Source organism: Perognathus longimembris, chromosome 14, assembly GCF_023159225.1.
Source record: "Perognathus longimembris pacificus isolate PPM17 chromosome 14, ASM2315922v1, whole genome shotgun sequence".
Classification (NCBI taxonomy): Eukaryota; Metazoa; Chordata; class Mammalia; order Rodentia; family Heteromyidae; genus Perognathus; species Perognathus longimembris.
The window spans coordinates 60969567-60990951 of NC_063174.1; the positions used below are offsets into that span (position 1 = coordinate 60969567).

General features: G+C 65.6%; 2 protein-coding genes across 2 annotated transcripts in view; one reads left to right on the forward strand and one right to left on the reverse strand.

The window, feature by feature from the left end:
* Window positions 1-3786: 3786 nt before the first annotated feature.
* The window catches only part of Cdc42bpb (CDC42 binding protein kinase beta), a 76335-nt gene continuing 58736 nt past the window's right edge, over window positions 3787-21385 (reverse strand). Inside the window, 10 exon segments of the mRNA XM_048362400.1 lie at window positions 3787-3798; window positions 12032-12037; window positions 13527-13664; window positions 17466-17530; window positions 17613-17709; window positions 17940-18057; window positions 18154-18271; window positions 18353-18437; window positions 18549-18646; window positions 20514-21110. Coding sequence (XP_048218357.1) covers window positions 13533-13664; window positions 17466-17530; window positions 17613-17709; window positions 17940-18057; window positions 18154-18271; window positions 18353-18437; window positions 18549-18646; window positions 20514-21110 — 1310 coding nt within the window. The 3' untranslated portion in view covers window positions 3787-3798; window positions 12032-12037; window positions 13527-13532.
* The window catches only part of Amn (amnion associated transmembrane protein), a 29890-nt gene continuing 12827 nt past the window's right edge, over window positions 4323-21385 (forward strand). The window contains exons 1-13 of the mRNA XM_048362422.1: window positions 4323-4429; window positions 4671-4789; window positions 4931-4975; window positions 5523-5610; window positions 5815-6032; window positions 6116-6253; window positions 6333-6441; window positions 6522-6604; window positions 6710-6875; window positions 7173-7353; window positions 7427-7520; window positions 7609-7723; window positions 21242-21253. Coding sequence (XP_048218379.1) covers window positions 4387-4429; window positions 4671-4789; window positions 4931-4975; window positions 5523-5610; window positions 5815-6032; window positions 6116-6253; window positions 6333-6441; window positions 6522-6604; window positions 6710-6875; window positions 7173-7353; window positions 7427-7520; window positions 7609-7701 — 1377 coding nt within the window. The 5' untranslated portion in view covers window positions 4323-4386 and the 3' untranslated portion in view covers window positions 7702-7723; window positions 21242-21253. The remainder of the gene's footprint in view (window positions 4430-4670; window positions 4790-4930; window positions 4976-5522; window positions 5611-5814; window positions 6033-6115; window positions 6254-6332; window positions 6442-6521; window positions 6605-6709; window positions 6876-7172; window positions 7354-7426; window positions 7521-7608; window positions 7724-21241; window positions 21254-21385) is intronic.

Sequence of the window (21385 nt, forward strand, 5' to 3'; positions counted from 1 at the left end):
ATTTTTAATCTGCCTGTTTTACCAAGTGCCGTCTGTGGCAGGCTGGCTGCGAGGACCCATCTTGACAGTCCAAGTGATGGCGACCAGTGATTCAAGTCCCGCGTTCCTCTGCTCTTCTAAGAAAACAAGGATGGTGTGAGTTATTGCTCAGCAATAATCGTTGTTACTAGGAGTTAGCAACATATCTGATTCCTGAAGCATTATTATGTTCCATACTTTTGTTTACTGTATATTGTGTGTGGTTTTATTTGGTATTTATTTGTTTTGAGGTCTTGCAACGTTTTTGTGTTTCCGATGCTAATAACTAAAGTTTGTAAGATTGTAGAATGCGAAACTTTGAAATGCTAAACTGTCTTATTAGAAGAAAATAAATCTGATTAAGAATCTTGGTTTCTTTTTCTGTGTGTGTGTGCCAGTCCTGGGGCTTGAACTCAAGGCCTAGGTGCTTCCTGTTCCTTCTTGTCCCTTTGCCCTTGTGCTCAAGGCTAGCATTCTACCACGCGAGCCACACCGCCACCCTGGCTTTTTGGTGGTCGGTTAGAGCCCCATGGACTTTCCTGGAAGCCTGGGCTGACGTAGAACCACGGTCCTCAGAGCTCAGGCTTCTCAGTAAGAGGACAGGTGGGGGCGGCTGCTGTCCCACTGCGGTTCCTCATTGCTTGCCTTCCTGTCACCTGGGCCTTGGGGGAGAGGCTTTCGCTCTTGGTCCCCCCAGTCCTGGCTGCCCTTTGGGGCTGGCGCCCCCCTCTTTGCTCAATCGGTGCTGGAGTTGGGAGCGAGGCCTCTGGCTCCCGGTGCCGCCTGCAGGGCTGGGCGGCTGGGCGCCGTGACACGGAGCAGCGCAGCCCTGACCTCCCGCCACGTGGGCGCCGTGACACGGAGCAGCGCAGCCCTGACCTCCCGCCACGTGGGTGCCGTGGCGTGGAGCAGCGCAGCCCTGACCTCCCACCACGTGGGCGCCGTGGCGTGGAGCAGCGCAGTCCTGACCTCCCGCCACGTGGGCGCCGTGACACGGAGCAGCGCAGCCCTGACCTCCCGCCACGTGGGCGCCGTGGTGTGGAGCAGCGCAGCCTTGACCTCCCGCCACGTGGGCGCCGTGGCGTGGAGCAGCGCAGCCCTGACCTCCCGCCACGTGGGTGCCGTGGTGTGGAGCAGCGCAGCCCTGACCTCCCGCCACGTGGGCGCCGTGACCCGGAGCAGCGCAGCCCTGACCTCCCGCCACGTGGGTGCCGTGACCCGGAGCAGCGCAGCCCTGACCTCCCGGCACGTGTGCCGCGCAGGCTCCTGCTGTGCCCCGCGTCCCCATGGCAGATGGCTGCCCTGCCAGGGTGGGGTAAGGCCCGCGCCACCCGCAGGCTTGGCCTCCATCTCCCCAGAGGGACCTTTGGGGTGCCCAGCCCACCTCTGTCCTGCTCCCCCGAGGGGCCACTGGAAGCCACCACAGCACCCGCTCAGCCACAACCACCCCCCGAGGCTGAAGGCCAGACCCAGAGATGTGCTGAGCCCCCAGGAGGCCCCGGATGGGGGGGCAACTCCCCACAAGTGCTCTTCATCCCCAGGCGTGGGAGCCAGAGCCGCCTGGGACCGGGTCCGCCCTACATGGCCCATGATGGCGGCCGGGCACAGCCCGAGGGAGCGGCTGCGGTGCCCTGAGCCCGGCGCCCAGGTTCTGCAGAGGGTGGCCCTGTCCCAGCCCGGGGACGCCCCGGGCTGGGTGTGAGCGTGGCCGGGAGGGAGCTGGCCTGCGGGGCGAGCACAGTGGGGCGCGGCTCCAGTCCCCGCTGTCCCCTCCCAGGCCTGGGGCGGCCATGGCCGGTGTGCCTCCCCGAGCACACTGGCCAGGGCACTGGGCTCCTGCCGTCCTGGTGGCCTGGCTCGTGGAGTGGGGAGCCCCGGGGCTGTCTGGGACTTGGGGGGGGTCTCCCGGGTGAAGCACGCCACTGGGAAGCTCCCCTTAGCTCTACCCCTAGTGACAGCGTGGCCGTGCCTGCGCCCAGGGCCGGGCCGAGGAGAAGCGGGGCGAGCCAGCCCAGGCCTCCGCCGCTCCTGCCGCCGCGCCCCTCGGTCTTCCTGAGCCCTCCGCGCCCTGCCGCGGCCAGGGGCAGCAGAAGGGGGCGCTGGGCCTGGCCCCACACAGCCTCTCCACCCCGGAAAGGGGTAACCAGCTCGGCCCCACGCAGGCCAAGGAGCCGGACTCCATCCGCCCTCGTGGGCTCCTTTCCTCCTTCCCCTCCCCGACCCGGAAGCCCTTCCTGGATCTGCTCCCCCCCCCCAGCGCGGGCTCTGTCCCGCGCCACGCTTCCAGCTGGAAGGGAGCTGTGTGGAGGCCGAGCCGGGGACACTGCTGAGACCCCGCGCCCGGCCTTCCCGTGCAGCCCCACCGTGAGTGCCCGCGCTCCACACACCAGACGCTCGAGGAGGCCGCGCCCCGCGCTGGGCTCGGCCTCCGCCTCCGCCAGCGCGCGGGCAGCGGGCATTCAGTGTCCATTCCCACGCCCTGCGGCTGCGGCGGCCTCCTCGCTGCCGCCTCCTCCCCCCACCCCCACCCCCGCGCCCAGCGCCCTGTCGGCCTCGTGGGGAATGGGCCGCGGCACAGGGAGGGTCCATCCCGCCGGGGCAGCCATCCACCCTCGCGCCCCCTGCCCGGCCCTCGGCGCTGCTCCGGAGGTTCTGAAGCCCCTGCCCCCCTGCCCGGCCCCGCACAGCGGCTCTGCCCTCAGAACCACTGCCCGGGCCATGAAACCGCCGCCTCTCCACCAGGGAGCGCGAGAACAGCAACACCACGGGGTCGCGGCTTCCTGCGCCCTTCCAGCAGCCCTGGCCCCGGAACTGCGGAGCGCAGAGGTACCTGGAGCTGTGCTTCCTCAGTCACACCTGGCATCCCAGCTACTCCGGAGCTGAGATCTGAGGATCCTAGTTCAAACCCAGCGTGGGCAGGAGAAGTCTGAGAAACTTAGCTCCAATTAACCACAAAAAGCCAGAAGTGGCGCGGTGGCTCCAGTGGTCGAGCGCCAGCCTTGAGCAAAAGAAGCTCAGGGCCTGAGTCCAAGCCCCAGGACCAGCACCAAAAAAAGAGACTAGAGGACTGGGAACATGGCCTAGCGGCCTGCCGAGCCAGCCAGCGGTGAACGCGAATCCTGACTGAGGGCGGCGAGGATTAAGGAAAAGGAAAGATAAGGCAAGAGAAAAAAGACAAGAGGCAAAGATGGGGTCCGGGAGGTCTGCAGCCATAGGGTTGAACCTCAGACTGCAGCCAAGTTTATTCTTAACTCCCAGCTTACATGCAGTTAGAAAACCAGGAAACAGCATAGGCTTAAAATTCCAGAACACAAAAAGGCTTGGAGTTAGCAATACCCGATGATAGCTAAGACAGGGTGAGGTTGGTTAACATAAGAATGGACTCATGGCAGACATAGTAAAACATTTCCGATTTTCCATTAAGCCATGTCCTTGAACGTCCTTGAACACAGCCAGAGATCAGGAAGAATTTAGCTGCTAGCTCGGCTCCCCACAGTGGTAGAGCACTCGCCTCCTATACATGAAGCCCTGGGTTCGATTCCTCAGCACCACGTATATAGAAAACGCCAGAAGTGGTGTTGTGGCTCAAGTGGCAGAGTGCTAGCCTTGAGCAAGAAGAACCAGGGACAGTGCTCAGGCCCTGAGTTCAAGACCCAGGACTGGCAAAAAAAGAGGAGGGACAGAGAGGAGAGAGGGAGGGAGGGAGAGAGGGACAGAGAGAGACAGACACTAGGGTTCTCCAGTGGTTAGCGCCTCCCTAAACGGGAAGGGCGGGGAGGCCTGCAGATAAGGAGCTGGGAATGCAAAAAAGGCGGATGGCGGGCGGCGCACGCCCCCGGGCTGTGCACCGCCCCGTCGGTAGCCCGCAGCCCCTTCGGCTCGCTTCCTGCCTCCCTACCCGGGCCTCCGTCCTCCACTTCCCTGCTGCCTAAGCGGACAAGAAAGCCCCCACCTCCCCTACCCGCGTGGCCCCCGCAGCGCCCCCAGCCCGCTCCCCCCCCACGGCCCCTCCCGCCGTGACCCGCACCCACCCCGCGCTCACCCACCCCGTCCCCACGAGCCCCCCCCGCTCCCCGCTCGAGGCAGCGGCCCGCCCGCCAGCCCCCGTCACCGGCCACCCCCCGCCCCGGAGCCGCCCGGCCCGCTCCGCGTCGGGCTGCCACCCCCCCAGCCCCGAACCCGCCGCCCCGGCTCCCACGGTGGCCGGACCCGACGCCCTTCCGGCGCACCTGGCGCCGAGGCCGAGAGCGCGCCGCCCGCCCCTCCCCTCCCTCCTCCCCTCCCCCCCGGCCCCGCCCCGCCCCGCCCGGGTCTCGTGGCCCCACGGGCAAAGTCTCCCAGGCGGCGCGGACGGCGCGGGCGGGCGAGATGGGCGCTGCGGGCCGGCTCCTGCTGTGGCTTCAGCTCTGCGGTAGGCCCGGGCCGGGGCTCCGGGTGGGGACCCTCGTGGGGGCGGGGGCCCCGGGCGGGGACCCCGGTGGGGAGGGAGGCGGGCTTGGGGGGCCGGCTCCAGCCCGGCCGGCGGGGACAGGGTCGTGGTCCTCAGCCTGCCTCGGTTTCCCCGTCCCGGGGAGGGGGGACGCGCGCGCTCGGGCGGGGCCGGGATGGGCGCCCCCCCCCCCCCCGGCCGCACTCAGGCGCCCCGTCCTCAGCGCTCACCCGGGCCGCCTACAAAGTCTGGCTCCCCAACACCGACTTCGAGACCGCCGCCAACTGGAACCAGAACCGCACTCCGTGCGCGGGGGGCGCCGTCCAGTTCCCCGCGGACAAGGTGCCCGGGTCCCGGGCCAGGGGCGGCGGGGGGGGGGGCGGGGGGGGGGCGGCGGGGCCGGCGGGGGGGGGGCGGCGGGGCCGGCGGGGGGGAGCGGCGGGGGCGGCGGTCCCCTCGCGCGCTGACCCGCGTCTCCCGCAGGCCGCGTCCGTCCTGGTGCGCGAGAGTCACGCCGTCTCCCAAGTGGTAGGGCCTGGGGCGGGGGGGGCGGGGCAGGGAGGGGCGCCGGGCCTGGGGCGGGCTGGGGGGCCCGGGGCGGCCGGGGCGAGGTGGGGGGAGACCCGGGACGGCCGGTCCCGGAAGCGCCCTGGGCCCCGCCCGCCCGCACGTGCCCGCCGCGGGCCCCGACCCCTGCCCTCGTGCGCCCTGAAGGCTCGGCGGGCCCTGGCGCCCCTTCTCCCCCCCCGCTGGTTTCCGGGAACGGCGGGAACGAGGGCCCCTCTCCCCCGTCCCGGGCCCTCCTCACCCCGCACCTGTCGCCCCACGAGCTCACGGCGGACGGCCCCCGGGCCGAGGTGGCCGGGCGGAGACCGCGCGGGCTCGGACGCGGGCCGCAAGACCTAAGGCGCCGCGCTTGGGGTCGTGTCGATCCAGCGTGGGCCCCGAGTTCGCGCCCCGGGCCCGGCACGCGCCCGCCTCGGGAGCAGCCCGCGCCTCCCGCACCCCTGGCTCCCGTCCCCGCTTCAGTCCGGGGGCCTGGGGCACCGCCCGCCTCAGTCCGCGTCTTCCGCAGCTCCTGCCGCTGGATGGAGAGCTGGTCCTGGCCTCCGGAGCGGGCTTTAGCGCGGCGGGCGACGGCCCGCACCCGGACTGTAACGCGGGTGAGACGCGGGGCCGGGGCCCGGGAGCCCCTGAGAGCGCGGCCTGCGCGGCGGGGGCGGGGCCTCGGCGGGCCGGGGGCGGGGCCCAGCAGTGTGGAGGGCGTGGCGTGGGCAGCGGTGGGCGGGGCCTAACAGTGTCTAAGGAGTCTGTGGGCCTCGGCGGGCCGGGGGCGGGGCCTCAGCGACCGGGACCCGCACCTGCAGGCGGCCCCTGGCTCTTCCGCAACCCCGACCGCTTCTCGTGGTTGGACCCGCACTCGTGGCACACCCGGGACGAGGCGCGAGGCCTCTTCTCTGTGGATGCCGAGCGCGTGCCCTGCCGCCACGACGACGTCCTGTTCCCGCCCAATGCCTCCTTCCGCGTGGAGCTCGGGCCGGGCGCCAGCCCCGCGCGCATCCGCACCCTCTCCGCGCTCGGTCAGGTGAGCGGGGCTGGGGTTCGGGTCCTCCCCCGTCCGCGCGGTGCTCCTGAGCACCCAGCGGAGACCCCCGTGCCGGCCCGCAGACGTTCACGCGCGACGGGGACCTGGCGGCCTTCCTGGCGTCGCGCGAGGGCCGCCTGCGCTTCCACGGGCCGGGCGCGCTGAGCTTGGACTCCGAGGCCTGCGCCGACCGGTCGGGCTGCGTCTGCGGCAACGCGGAGGTGAGCGGGGCCTGCGTGGTGTGCGTGGGGGGGCCGGGATCCCCGCCTTGGGCCCCCGCTCACCTCGAGCCGCCCCCAGGCGCTGCCGTGGATCTGCGCCGCGCTGCTCCGGCCCGTGGGCGGCCGCTGCCCACCCGCCGCCTGCCACTCCGCCCTGCGGCCCCTCGGCCAGTGCTGCGACCTGTGCGGTGAGCGCCCGCGCCCCCTCCCCCCCCCCGCCCCGCCTGCCGCTGACCGCGCCGCTGACCCCGCCGCCCCTCTGCCCCAGGAGCCATCGTATCCTTGGCCCACGGCCCCACCTTTGACCTGGAGCGGTACCGAGCCCGCCTGCAGGACCTTTTCCTGGCCCTGGTAACGGCGCGGGCGGGGCGCGGGCGGGGCGCGGGGAGGGGCGTCCCGACCCAGGCCGCTCCCACTCCCCCGCGCTCCCGCCAACCCGCCCCCCCCCCTCCCCAGCCCGAGAACCAGGGGCTGCAGGTGGCGGCGTCCAAGGTGCCGCGCGCCCCCGAGGCCCGCACCGCCGACGCCGAGATCCAGCTGGTGGTGGTGGAGACGGCGCGGGACGGGGCGGGCGGGGCGGAGCGCCTGGCCCGGGCCCTGGTGGCCGACGCGACTGAGCACGGTGAGAGCGGGGACCCGCCCCTCCGCGGCCACGCCCCCGTCGGGACCCGCCCCTCCGCGGCCACGCCCCCCGCCGGGACCCGCCCCTCCGCGGACCCGCCCCCGCCCCACTACCCCGGCCGTGACAGGACGCCCCTTGTCCTGGACGGGCCATGCCCCGGCCACGCCCCCCGGAGGGCCGTGACCCCGGCTGGGACTTGCCCCGCCCCCTGCGTCCTGGCACTGGCCCCGCCCCGTCACGCCGAGGCCCCGCCCCCTCCCCCGGGACGCCCGCTGAGCGGGGCGGGGCCGCCGGCAGGTGAGGCCCTGGGGGTCCTGTCCGCGACCCTGCGGCATTCGGGCGCGCCCGTGGGAGGAGGCGACTCCGCGGGACCGGAAGGACTGGGGTCCCGCGCGGGGCTGGCGGTCGGCGTGGGGGTCGCCGTGCTGCTGGTGCTGCTGGGGGCCCTGCTGCTGCTGCACCGCGCGGGGCGGCTCAGGTATGGCGGGGACGGCGGGGGACCCCTCTCCCCCCCCCCGCGGCCTCCCCCTCACCTCCACCCGTGCCCCCAGGTGGATGAGCCGCCAGGGCCCCGAGTCCGCGCCCACGGAGCTGCCCCTGGGCTTTCGCAACCCCATCTTCGGCCAGGAGACCTCCCCGGAGCTGGTGAGGGGCGGGGGGGCGGGGGGGGTGGGGGAGCCCCAGGGCCTCGCCCCGGCAGCCGGCGCCCCCTGACCCTCGTCCTTGCCCGCAGCCGCCCCCCCTGGCCCTGGAGCTGGACATCGACGCCCGCCAGAGCTACTTCGCTAACCCGCTCTTCGCCGCCCAGGCCGAGGCCGAGGCCTGACCGCCGCGGGCCCCACCCCGGGGCGCCCGGCCTCCGCGCCCCGAACCCCCCGCGCGCCTTGGGAGCCGGGAGCCAAGAAAGGGCCTCCGTGCCCGGCGTGGACGCGGCTGCTGGCTCTGCGCCCCTCTGTCCGGAGGAGCGGGCGCCGCCCTCGGGAGCTGCTCCTCGCCCCGCGCCCGCCTCCTCGTGCTCAGCAGCCCTGGCCGTCCGCAGGCCCGGGCCGGGGACCCCCTGCCCCCCGCCACCCGCGCAGGCCCCTTCTGTGCTGACCCCGCGCTGGCTGCCTGCAGGGTCTGGCCGGACACACCGGCGTCCCGCTGGGTTCCCGCGCACTCTGGACCTAAACCCAGGGTCCTGGTGTGAGGACGGACCTGCCGTCCCGCCGCCCCTCTGCGGTGTCTTAGCACATTCACTAGTCACATCCATGTTGCTAATTCACAAGTTCTCAGGCCGTGCGGGGTCAGCTTATTTCAAGCCTGGGGTCAAAGCCCGCCTGGCCTAAGGCAGAGCAGCCAAGGGCCCCCCTGTGGGAGGTCAGATTAGGCGGGGGGGGGGGGGGGGGGAGGTCTGCAGTGTGGGGCTTGAACTCTGGGCCTGGGCGTGGTCCCTGAGCCCTTCAGCTCGCGGCCAGCGCTCTGCCACTTGGGCTTTCCCGGTGGCTCGTTGGAGGTGAGAGTCTCTCGGACTTTCCTCCCTGACTGGCTTTGAACCAGGATCCTCAGATCTCAGCTTCCTGAGTAGCTAGGGTTACAGGCGTGAGCCTCGAGCGCCTGGCTCTTTGGAGACAAGCCTCAGGAAATGGAAACATAGGGTTGTTTTTTTTTAATGCAATTTTATTGTTATGATTAGGGTGGTGTAGAGGGATTACTGTTTCCTAAGTCAGGTAGTGAGTATATTACTTCACTTTCCCTCAGTTTCTCAGTTTCCCCTTTGCATCCCTGCCCACAAGTTAGGTCATTTTCCGCGTGGAGTGCACGGAATAGCGTGATAGCAGTTGTTCATCCTCCGTCCCTCCCTTTCCATGCCTCCCTTTTGCCTCCCCCCAAAAGAGAGAACAAATCCCAAAGCAAAAATAAACACCCTCACCACCTCTTTTTGGTTTGGTTTGTTCTTTTTTGTCTTGGATGGGGGGGAGGAAGGGGTTGACATTGTCCAAAAACAAATTTGCTGTATCCTCTGACTTACTGATAACACCTCTGTACAATGCCTTAAATTAGGATCGTGGGACGTCCGTAGCTCATTCCTGACATCCGTAGCTCATTCCTGACATCCATAGCTCATTCCTGTGACCCTAGATGTCAGGAGGCTGAGAGCTTCGGAAGTGTTCCAAAGCCAGGTGGGGCTAGAAAGTCCTGGAGACGCTCCCCGAAGCGGCCCTGTGGTGAGCTGATGGAGCCCTAGCCTTGAGCCCAGCCCCTCAGGGTTGATTTTTAATCTAACTTAACATCCTGGTTCTTTTTGGAGGGATGGTTACTGGGGTTTGAACTCGGGGCCTCAGGCTTTGGAGGCTAGGTGTCTGTATTTGAGCACACTGTCGGCACTATCATTTGTTTATTGACAGTTTGAGGCCTGACCTCGGGGCCGGGCCCCCTCCCTGAGCCTCTCTGTACTCCAGCTACGGCTACGCCACTTTCCGGCCTTTTCCATGCATGCGGGGCTGAGGAGCGGCAGCAGGGCCTCCCGCGTGTGACCATTGCCGGCCGCCAGCGCTGTCTCTGTTGGTTTTTGTTGGGGCGTTAGGAACTTTTCTGCCCAGCATTGCTTTGAGATAGGACCGGTCGGCTCTGTTTTGTTTCTAGAATGTTTAACCTCATTGGACAGGATTTCTCGTCCCTGTACTTCCGTCGCGTCCTTTAAGCATCGCCTGCAGAACTGGCGCTGTGGTCGCGAAGTCTAGCTCTTTTGCTCTTTTTAATCATGGAAGGTTTTTAATTAACGTCGGTTCCTAAGGCTCCGGTGTCCCAGCTGCCTCTAGTGGTGCCTCTGCCCGGCATTTTGAGCAGCCTGTGTGTCACCACGACCACACGGGTGCTGGGTGCTGGGTGCTCCTGCCTCCGTGGGGCCCCGAGCCTCTGCCCCGCGCTCCTTACCAGCTGGCTCTGTGGACGGCAGGGCTGTGGAAGTCCCCGTAGTGTCTCCCCAGCCACTCTTGTGAGCAGCTCACACGTGATGACGAGGGCAGGGCAGCCTGTGTCCGGAGGCCGGGACTGTCCCGCCGTCCCAACAGCAAGCACTCAAGGTGGCGTCTTGAGACCAGGCACTGGGTCTTGCATTGGGCACCAGCGGCTCACACCTGTAATCCTAGCTTCTCGGGAGGCTGAGAGCTGGGGATCGCAGTTCGAAACCAGCCTGGGCAGGAAAGTCCGTGAGATTCCTCTCTCCAAGTAACTCACCACAGACCAGAAGTGGCGCTGTGGCTCAAAGTGGCCGAGCGCCAGCCTTGAGCAGAGAGCTCAGCGACAGTGCCCAGGCTGGTCCACCCGCAGAGCGGGGGGGGGAGGGGGTATGGGGGGCGGGAGGAGATGGCCGCGGGCAGGAGCTGGTCAGGGGATCCTGTCCTACCCACAGCCGCCAGAGGGGCAGCCCCGCAGGGCGCCCTGGTTTCTGCCAGGCCAGCAGGCAGAGCCCGGATTTCAAACCCCAGAACTGAACAAAAGGGTGTTTTGAAAGGGTGGTGGTGTTTCACTGCCCTGGAGACCAAGGGAGCCGCGCCCCCCCCCCCCCCCCCGCCTCTGGAGCTGAGTCCCTGTGCCGGGCTCCAGGCTGAGTCCCTGTGCTGGGCTCCAGGCTGCTCCCCTGGGTGGGCCCGCGCCCGTCTTGCCCCCGCGCAGCCCGCCGCGCTCTCCCAGGCTTGGGCTCTGTGCTTTTCTGCCTCAGTCTCTTCCATGGCGCCCAGCTCAGTCTCCCTTCAGAATCTCAGCCGCTCCTGTTACTGCGTGGTCTTCCCTGCTTCTCACCCTGCCTCCTGGCTGGCTTATTGTTATTGGTGGTGGTGGTTGTGGGGCTTGAACTCGGGCCGAGGCGCTGTCCCCGAGCTCTTCAGCTCAAGACGAAGGTTCTACTACTTGAGCCACACACAGCGCCTCTTCTGGTTTTCCGGCGGCTCACTGGGCACTGGAGTGCCAGACTTCCGCGCGCAGGCTGGCTTTGAAGCGCGATGCCCAGCTCTCAGCCCCTCAGTCGCTAGGATGACAGGCGGGAGCCACTGGGGCCCAGATGGATACATTTTTACAGAATTTTCTAAACTCAAATTTAATGTACTGATATGTAAAAATGCAGTGTCACTAGGCACCTGTGGCTCATAACTGTAATCCTAGATACTCAGTAGGCAGAGACCTGGAGGACCACAGTTCAAAGCCAGCCCAATTAAATAGTAAAATGGCACAGTGGAGGCGTGCTTCAAGTAGTAGAGTGCAAGCCAACAGCAAGCAAGCCCCAAGTATTTGAGACCCTGAGTTCAAGTCCTGTGCTGGCAACGAGCACGTGGGTCTGCACATGCACGCGTGTGCTCGCACACACACACACACAGAGCCTGACATCCTAGCTACTCAGGAGGCTGAGATCCGAGGATCAAGGTTCAAGACCAGCCCTGGTAGGAAAGTCCATGAACCCCCCCCCCCCCCCGGCTGGAAGTGGGGCAGTCAGCTGGAAAGCGCAGGGACAGAGTTAACAAGTTCGCCAAGAAACGTATGATCTGACGTGAGTAACTGTAACTAACCTCTCTGCGTATCACCTTGACAGAATTAAAAAAATAAAGAACAAGTTACTCTTTATCTGACATTTGTAACTGTAACTTCCTGTATGTCACCTTTACAGTAACAGTAAATAAGTTTAAGGCAAAAAAGAACAAAAAAGCTCAGGGACAGTACCCAGGCTCTAAGTTCAAGCCCCAGGACTAGCACCAAAACACAAACAAAAAAAAGACCCTGGAATCTTATTAATTCCTTATGTCCAAAGCAACGTATTTATTCAAATAACACATTCATTCAAAACTGTTCAAAGCAAACTATTTGTTCTTAGTAACATTTACAATGAACCAGTTTGCGGAACTGAGTTTTGGCAAGGTAACTTGGTGTGAGTCTTGCTGTTCGGTTTTCCTGTCTGAGTCCCCGGTGACCACTCGCGCTCGCGGGCCCACGCAGGCGAGTGCTTTCTCGGGTACTGTGCCGTGGCCGCCACCTGCAGCCAAGGCGTCCGCGCCGCGCACTGAGGAAGCCGCGTCCGAGCTTCAGGTCAAGCAAGCGTGCGCGTGTGCGGCGGACTGGGGGTGTGGGGCGCCCGGGGCGCCGAGGGCTGCCCTTGCCTGCGTCGCGGTGCCGGGCTCGTGCACGGGGCCCTCGGGTCCCGGGCCTGAGGCGGGTCGGAGCTGCTCTCCATGCTTCGGTCAAGGCCGCTGGTCCCGGCCTCGGAGGAGGTGGGAGAGGGCGCAGCGCTGGCACCGGCTGAGTGGAGAGAGCGATCCAAGGGTTTAATGAGGGGCTGGGGATGTGGCCTAGTGGCAGAGTGCTCACCTTGTATACATGAAGCCCTGGGTTCGATTCCTCAGCACCACATATACAGAAAACGGCCAGAAGTGGCGCTGTGGCTCAAGTGGCAGAGTGCTAGCCTTGAGCAAAAAGAAGCCAGGGACAGTGCTCAGGCCCTGAGTCCAAGCCCAGGACTGGCCCCCCCCCCCCAAAAAAAGGAATTTAGTTAGAAAGGAGTGGGGGGGGGGCTGGGGAGGGGAAGGGCCCCCTCCTCACTGTCTCAGGAGCAGAGGAAGCCCCGGCCTTCGCTGGGGCTGTAGGAATCCGGGCAGTTTTGGAGCTGTCTTCTTCTCCTTCTTCTTCTTGTTGTGGTTTGCCAGGCGTGGACTCAGTTTCCCCAGTCCCACAGACATTGTTTTGCTGCCCCCACACCCCACCTGACCTTCCCACAGTCCCACGTTCTGGAAGGACCTTTCCATGCCTTACAGCCACGGACAGCCCTACCCAGCCTGCCGGGCGGCTGAAGGAGCAGCAGGGCTCCCGGGTGGGCCGGGGGCGCCCAGGGTGCAGGCGGGCGGTGAGCGGCGAGGCCCACGCGCAGCCCCCCCCCCCAACGTGGGTGCAGGGCCCCGCTGCCTCCTCCCGGCCAGCAGGGCCCGGGGCCTCGGCGTCCGCGGCTCAGGGTCGCCCTCCTGCCCCGCGGAGGGACCCTCCCCCCCCCCCCCCCCCCCCGCAGCCGGCCTGGCCCCCGCCAGGACGCCACAGCCAGACAAGGCAGGGAAGTTTAAAACCGCCATCTTCTGCTTTATTGACAGGTGAATTGCTCAAAAATGTTCTCACGACTCAATAATTACAAAGACCCAGACTTACATTAAAAAAGTAAAAACCAGAGCCTCAGAAACCAGCGGCCGCCCGGGAGGGCGCCGGGGCGAGGGCCACCCGGTGCCCGCGGGGCAGGGGGAGGGGGAGGGGCTCTACGTGACACACGGGGGCACTGAGGGGCTCCATGCGGGGAGGGGGGGAGGGCGCCCGGCAGGCGCGTGGGGAGAGCGGTCCTCAGGGCGCAGGGCTCGCGGGGACACGGTGTCGCTGTCCTGGGCTCTGCCGCACCGAGGGTCCCGTCCAGTGTCCAGCGGGCGGGGGAAGGGGCGGGAGGGGAGGGAGCCCCGGAGGCCGGGCCTGGGCCCGCACGCCCGTCGCAGGGAGAGGTGCGCGGTCCTTCATGTGCAAACGGAAGGCGTGGTGGGTGGGGCGCCGGCACTATAATAAACTCTCTTCATCTCCATATCTACAGACGACTCTACACATCCTGGGCCCGGGGCGCGGGCGCGGGCGCGGGGGCGCAGTCTTGGCACGGGCGGCGGCCTAGGCGTCGCAGGCCGGCGGCTCGGCGCCCTCCAGCGGGAGCTGGCCGCGGTGGGGCGAGTTGGGGCTGGGCGGGCCGCTGGGGTTGGAGCTGTTCGAGGGGGTCGAGTGCTTGGTGGAGTCGGAGTCAGGCTGGGAACGCAGAGGAGCGCGTGAGCAGCAGGCCCTCGGGCTGCGGGGCACGCGGGGGCACGCGGGGGCACGCCAGGGCACGCCAGGGCACGCCGCGCCGGCGCGTCCTCCCTCAGCCCCAGCGACGCCCACACGCCACCGCCCTCCGCACTCAACACGCGCGGAGGCAGCCGAGCTGCCCAGCCACTGGCAGTCCCGCGTCACTGCCACCGCGAGGCCCGGGGGGGGGGGGGGGGCGCTTCCGGAAGGCTCACAGCTGGCATCCCCGTCTAGGTGGGTCAGGAACATAAGCATGCGAACCCACAGCTGAGGGGACGGACAACGGCCACTGCTTCCCTGCTGCTCAGCTCCACCCTGCGAGTCCGTCTAGAAAACGCTTCCAAGGTGAAAAGCCAGCAAACCCACCGATCTGCGCAGAACCCCAAAGAATCCACAGAACCCCAACCCCCAGAGCTCAGCACAGAGGCACGGCTCACGACCAATGCACAGGAACAACCTCTGAGGAAAGTGGAAGCAACACCAGGAACAATTCTAACCAAAGAGGTGAGAGACTTGTACACTGCCACACATAAAGAAATTCAAAGATCGGCGGAGTGCCGGGGTCTCACGCCCGGAACCCTAGCTACTCAGGAGGCCGAGGTCCTGGATTGTGGTTCGAAGACCGCCTGGGCAGGAAAGTCTGAGACGCTTACAAAGAAGCTGGAAATGGAGCCGACGCTAAGGGGTAGAGCACCGGTCTTGACCACCAACACTCAGGCACAGTGCCCAGGCCCTGAGTTCAAGCCCCGGGACTGGTACACACACCACACACACACCAGGTTTAGCCAGGCACAGTGGCTCACACTTGTAACCCAGCACTTCTGGAGGCTGAGATTTGAGGATGATAGCTTCAGCCAGCTCATACAGACAAACCCTTTTTTTTAAATTTTTTCCCAGTCCTGTGGTCTTGAACTCACGGCCTGAGCACTGTCCCTGGCTTCTTTTTGCTCAAGGCTAGCACTCTGCCACTTGAGCCACAGCGCCACTTCTGGCCGTTTTCTATATATGTAGTGCTGAGGAATCGAACCCAGGGCTTCATGTATACAAGGCGAGCGCTTTACCACTAGGCCGTATTCCCAGCCCCAGACAAATCCTTGAGACTCTTCTACCCAGTACACCAGCAGAAAGCTAGAACTAGAAGTATGGCTCAAGCAGTAGAGCATGGGCTATAAACAAGAGCTTGAGGCTCTGAGTTCAAGCCCCTATATCAGCACACACAATAAACAGATAAAAAGAACTGGCAAGTTGGAAGACTTCATATTGTGATGATGACATTATTCCCAGATAGGGTTCAGGTTCAGTAGAACCAATTACTACCAAAAATCCAGAGGCCTTCTGAAGAAATAGAAAAATGGTCTTTACATTGTGAGAGTCAACAGCTCATGCAGTAGTTGAAAAGAACAATGAGAAACAAAGTTGAAGGACAAACGTTCTACCTTTACTACTTCAAAAGATACTACAAACCAATACAAGATACTGATATAAGGACTGACATGCAGACCAAGAATGGAGAACTCGGCTGGCCACTGGCGGCTCACGCCTGGGATCCTAACTACTCAGGAGCCTGAGACGTGAGGATCAGGGTTTGACGCCAGCTCAGGCAGGAAGGTCTGTGAGACTCTTATCTCCAGTAAATTCCAAGTAGCCATACATGCAGCTGTGGCTCAAGTGGTAAAGGGAAAAATAGAATAAAATAAATATAAATAATATATATAATATTATATTATATATTAATATATATTAATTAATATATGTTAATAATAAAATAAAAATAAAATAAAATATAATAAAGCTGGATAGCACTGAGGGTGTGAGTTCAAGCCAAGACCAGCACCAAGAAAAAAGAAAGATTGTAGTTCAAGGTCACCTTGGACAAAAAGTAATACACCACCTCCACTGTGCCGGGCACCAGTGACTCAAGCCTGTCATCTTAGACTAAGATATGAGGATCGCAGTTCAAAGCCAGCCTGAGCAGGAAGAGTCCATGAGACTCATCTCCAATAAACTACAAAAAAACCAAACTGGAAGGGAAGCCGTAGCCCAAGTGGTAGAGTGCCAGACTTACGCTCAGGGACACAGGAAGGGAGAAACAGAGGGAGGAAGGGATCATCTCAATCAAAAAGAAGCTGGGGGGGAGCAGAGAGCACCAGAGGCTCAGGCCTGTAAATACAAGCAGGGCCTCAAGAGGCTACGACCTGGAGTGTCACAGCTTGAGGCCAGCTTGGACAGGAAGCTCGACACAAACTAGCCAACCAGAGGCGTGGTTCAAGGAGCAGAGCATCAGCCTAGCACGCACAAGGCCCTGAGTTCAAAACTCCAGTATGGTAAAAACACGAGGTGGCTCACACCTGTAATCCTAGCTACTCAGGAGGCTGAGATGGAGTTCTAAGCCAGCCCGGAGAAAGCAAAGTCCACGGAGACACTTATCTCCTCAAGTGGTAAAGCGTTAGCTTTGAGCAAAGAGGATCAAGGACAACACCCGTGCCTTGAGTTCAAGCCACAGGACAAGCGAAAACCACAAGCCAGCTGTGAATGACCCTTGTGATCCCAACTATGGAGGAAGTGCAGACAGGAGGCTTGTGGTCCAGGCTAGCCCAGGAACACACGGGAAAGCCAAGCTAAAAAAGAACTGCCTGAGGTGGCAGACCGCCCGCCCAGCGGGTATGAAGCTCTGCCTGATTCAAACGCCGCCATCAGAAGGAAGGATGGACAACTAGATCACATCCAGAGACTGACACCATCCTCCGCTCCACACTGCACACATCCACACAACAGCCAAAAGCTTACAACTCGCGGGTGAAAGAAAACACAGGCGTAAACCTGTGTTCTCACCTCAAAAGCACAACCACAAAACAGTGCAGTGTTTGGTGTGCTAAGGTTTCAGCTCTGAACGCCAAGTCTTGTGTTGTGTAAGTGCTCATCACTTGAGCCACCGCGCCAGCCCTCAAGGATGAGTAATGGAACCAGAGAAGTTGGGTTTCAGCAAAATTAGACACTTTTACGTCAAAGAGCATTGCCAAGAATGTGAAATGATGACCTACTGAACGACACTAACCACCCAGCCAGGGAGCGGGCATGGAGAGCGGGGGCCGGAGGCGCACACCTGTAAAATCCCAGCTACTCAGGAGCCTGAGGTGTGGGGATCATGGTTCAAAGTCAGCCTGGGCAGTAAGGTCCCCAAGAGACTCTAATCTCCAATGAACCACCAAGAACTGGAGGGGGGCTGTGGCTCACGGGGTCCGGCGCTGGCCTTGAGCCAAAGAGCTCAGGAACAGCACCCAGGCCCCATGGACAACGCCCCACCGCCCCCCCCCCAAAGTGGGCCTGGTGCTGGGTCCTCAGCCCAGGGGTGAGCCCCTGGTCCTGCCCCAGCAACACACAGAGCCTGAGGGATGGAAGTTTCTCCACGAGGGTGATGGGAACCAAGTCACAGTCCAATCCTGCGTCGTCCCCACCAGGGGACCAGCGACCTCCATGCAACCCCAAACCAGAGAAGAAAACCCGCTCGCAGGCTTCGCCACAGTCCCTGCTCCCCCAGCCTGCAGGAGGCCTGAGACCCCCGAGAAGCAAGCCGCCCCCCGAGAGCCGCAGCCCGGCCCAGGAAGGCTCAGGAGTGGGGCGCATGCGCCGCCCCGCCCCCACCGGGCGCCAGCCCTGCGGCTCCTCCCACGAGGCGAGGCCGCGCCTGGCCACCGTCCCCTCCCCCCGCAGGTGGCCCTCCCCCCGCCCCCTCGCCCCGCCCCCCCCAGGGCCGAGCCGCACCTCCCGGTCGAAGTCCTGGTCGGGGTCCGAGACGCTGCGCAGCGGCAGTCCGGGCTCGGGCGCGCCTGCGGGGCGAGGGCGGGGGGCGCTCAGGGTGACGGGGGTGGGGGGGGTGGGGGCGGGGGCTCCCGGGGCGCCCCCCAGTACCTGAGGAGGGCCACGAGATGTAGGGCTTGCTCCGGGCGGGGGGCGGCCGCGCGGCGCCGGGGCCGGGCCTCTCCTCCTGGGCCGGGGGCGCAGCGCTCTGACGGGAGAGGGGCGGGCGGATCAGCCCCCGGCGGGGCGGCGAGGACGCCCCTGGAGGAACCGCGGGGAGAGCCGAGGCCTGCAGAGGCCGGGCCGCCCGCGAGCGCCCAGGGGAAGGGGCCGCGCCCCGCGCTCGGGTCCAGCCGGGGACGGGGACGGGCGCCGCCCCCTCCCTCCCCCCCCCCGCCAGCCCTCCCCCATCCCCCCCCCCGGGGGCCCCGCACGCACCAGCGGCAAGTCCATGAGCACCTGCATCCCGTCCCCCGGCCCCATGTGCGCCACGTGGTTGAAGTTGGTGGGGTTGGAGATCATCTTGGATCTCAATTCCGGGTCTCTGAGCATCTCTCTGTGCACGGGACGCAGCTCAGGCGGGAGGCTCCGGCCCGGCCCTCCCCCCCTCCCCTGCCCTGCCCTCCCCCTGCCCCCCCTCCCCGGCCCTCACCTCCGCTGCTGCAGCCGCTCCTCCTCGGGCACCTTGAACACGAAGCGCCTTTTGCTCCGTGTGCGCAGCATCTGCTTCCTGCTGCCGTCCGAGGTGTCGGGGACGTTGAGGACTGTGCCTGCGGAGGGAGGGCGGGGGAGAGGGGCATGAGGGGCCTGGACCCTCCCCCCCCCGCCCCTCCCCCAGTCCGCTCCCTCACCCTGGGGCCGGCTCCGGAAGTAGATGAGGCGGGCGGGCTCGCAGCCCAGCAGGTTGAGGCTGCCCTCGGCGTTGAGCGGCCGGATCTGCAGGAACCAGAGGAGCCGTGGGCGCGGGGCGCGGGGCGCGGGGGCGCCGGGGCGGGCGGGCGCCCCTGGGCGCGGGGCGGGGCGGCGCCGGGCACCCCACCTCCTTACCCTGCGCAGGCCGATGGTCTGCACCCACTCCATGGAGCACACGTCGAAGACGTCCACGCCGTACTCACTGTACACCGTCACGTGGGAGGGGCTGCAGCCTGCGCGGGGGCGGGGCGGGCGGTGAGGGGGGGCCGGGTGCCCGCCCCCAGCACCGCCTCTCGTGCCGACTCCATGCCCTCCTGGCACGGCCTCCCCCAGCAGGCCCACCAAGCGCCCGGGCTCCCTCCGGGCCGGAGGCCTCTCGGGCCCCCTCGGGTGCGGCCGGCCCCCTCGCAGCGCGCCCAGAGCGGGGCGGGGCTTCGCGAGGCCGCGCGGCGGCGGGCGCTGGCTGCGCACACGCGCAGGCCCGGGCTGCGGACGGGGGCTCAGCGCGGCGAGCTCCCCCGGCGCCCGCGGCCCCTCGAGGCCGGGGACACGCAGGCCCGCCCCGCCACCCGTGCCCCCGCCCTGCCGCCACACCCGGCACGGCCCAGGGCCTCTTGATGCCCGTCTACCCACAGGGAAGCACACCCCAACCACAGGGCGCGGGCGCTCCCTGGAGGAAGGACGTGGGCTCCAGCCTGTAGGTGCGAAGCAGAACTGGACCAAGCCCCGGCGGCCCCCGCTCGAGTGTCACGGGCAAAGGCCGCCCCGAGTGGACTCGGAAGACCAATCCCCACCCAGGAACCCTAGGGGCGCTGCGTGTGGGCCTGCATTCCTGGCCGGCCCCCCCGCAGGGCACGCGGGGCCCGGGCCCCGCCTGGGGACAGCACCGGCTTCCACGTTACTGCGGGTCCTTGCCAGCTCCAGAGCTGCCCTGGCGTCTGTCGTGCACAGGGCAGAGGGGAAAGACCACAAAGAGCAAGGGCAGGAAGGCCAGGCGCCCAGGCAGGCAGCCCGGTCAGGACCCCCAGGGCGCCGCGTCCTCGGCCACTGGGAACAGGGCAGGAAACTGCAGCTCTGGAGAATGGGGGGGGGGGAGCAGGGGAGGGGGATGACGTCAGGACAAGGGACACGGAGCAATGGCTGTCCCCTTCCTGTGGGCCCTGAACCCCGACTCTGCCTCAAGGCATGCGCGGGAGTGGCCCCAACAACGCTGGGCACACCACCCGCCGGGCAAGGCCCCCAAAAGGCAGCCCAGCACGCCTGAAGACGGGCCACTCCCGACCCTCGCCGCCGATGGCTGTCCATGGTGTTCTAAGCCCTCGAAAATGGTGGGGAGCCGGTGGGCAGCACAGACACCAGGGGGACCTGACCCACCCACCTTCACCCCTCCCCGTGAGAACTGGGGTCTAGCTTTTCTCAGTGCCACCATCTGCACAGTCACGATTTTTTTTTTTGGTCAGTTGTGGGCCTTGGACTCAGGGCCTGGGCACTGTCCCTGAGCTTCTTTTGCTCAAGGCCAGCGCTCTACTCCTTGAGCCACAGCACCACTTCTGGCCTTTGGTGGTTAACTGGAGATAAAGAGTCTCACAGACGTTGCTGCTGGGGCTGGCTTTGAACCACGACCCTCAGCTCACAGCTTCCCGAGTAGCCAGGACTGCAGACATGAGCCTGGCTCCGCACAGCCGCTCACTCTAACCACCCTGCAGGCGCACAGTGGCGCCGCCACCTAGACACGAGGCGCGGGCCCCGGCCACGGGCCTCTACCGCGCACCCACGGCGGGGTAAGTCGGTCTGCTGTCAGGAATGCCTTTCCCAGATGGAAAACTTCCTTCCAGCGCCCCCGTGTGTCCAGGGCGCGGCGGTGGCCGCTGGGCCCCCGTGGCGGAGCAGGTGTGCCCGGGGCCACAAGGGTGGGCACGAGGAGCCGTGGCGGGCAGGGCGAGGCCCAGGGCCCCGGCTCCGCTCTCCTGGCGGCGTCCGCCCGCGCCAGGCACCGGCGCACCGGCTGCTGTCGTCCTGCAAGTGACCGGGAGACACACCAAAGCACACAGAACGCATGCCGACTGCCAAGTAGAGCAGCAACAGAAAACATATACATACTACAGGCAACGGGAGCCGCAGGCCACATGAGCTCCTGCGTGCGTGACCTCCGGCCTTGAGGGTCCACGTACAGTCCCATGTGGCTGAAGCAAAGCAGGTACTCCTCACTTTGGAGCTCCACAGCACAAAGGGCATCGAAAGACTGCTGCGAGAGGAACGCGAGCGAGGGGTCAGTGGGATTTACCAGGTCGCGCGACGGCCCGTCCCCCTGGATGCTCAACAGAGAGAACCCAGAAGGGTAGCCGACACAGAGCCTGTCCTGGAACACGGCCATGCACTGCACGTGCCCCGGAGCCTGCAGCTCGCTCAGCTTCCTATGGAAAGGCTTAGTCCTCTGGAGCTCGTAGCACAGCACCAGCCGCTTCACGGCCACCAGCAGGCAGGTGGCCGCGCCCTTCCTCAGCGCGGCCGTCGTCAGGAGCTGGCAGCCCTTCGTCTCGGGGAGCTTCATGTCGAAGGTGCCCTCGGCGCCGTCCAGGCAGGCCCAGGGGTAGAGGTGCACGTGGCGGCTGCGGCCGCACAGCAGGATGACGATTTTCTCCTTGGGCGCGAGCTCGATCTGGTGCACCTTCTTACAGTCGGCGGCGCGGACGATCACTGGACAAGGAGGACGAGGCTGACGGCGGGGCGCGGGCCGCCCAGGCGGGGGACGGGGCTCTCCTCCTGCCACAGGCAGCCCCCCCCCCCCCGCGGCAGGCCGGGGCCGCCTCACGTCCCTCACCGAGCCCCTGCGGGCCCCCCTCCCCCACGCCCCAGGCCTCCAAGGAAGCCAAGACCTCAGCTTCCCGGCCCCCACCTCACGTGCGGGCCTCGGCAGTCCCGGCCTCGGGCCCGTGCCTGGGGCTGCAGTGGGGGGGGGGGGCCTGGGCCGT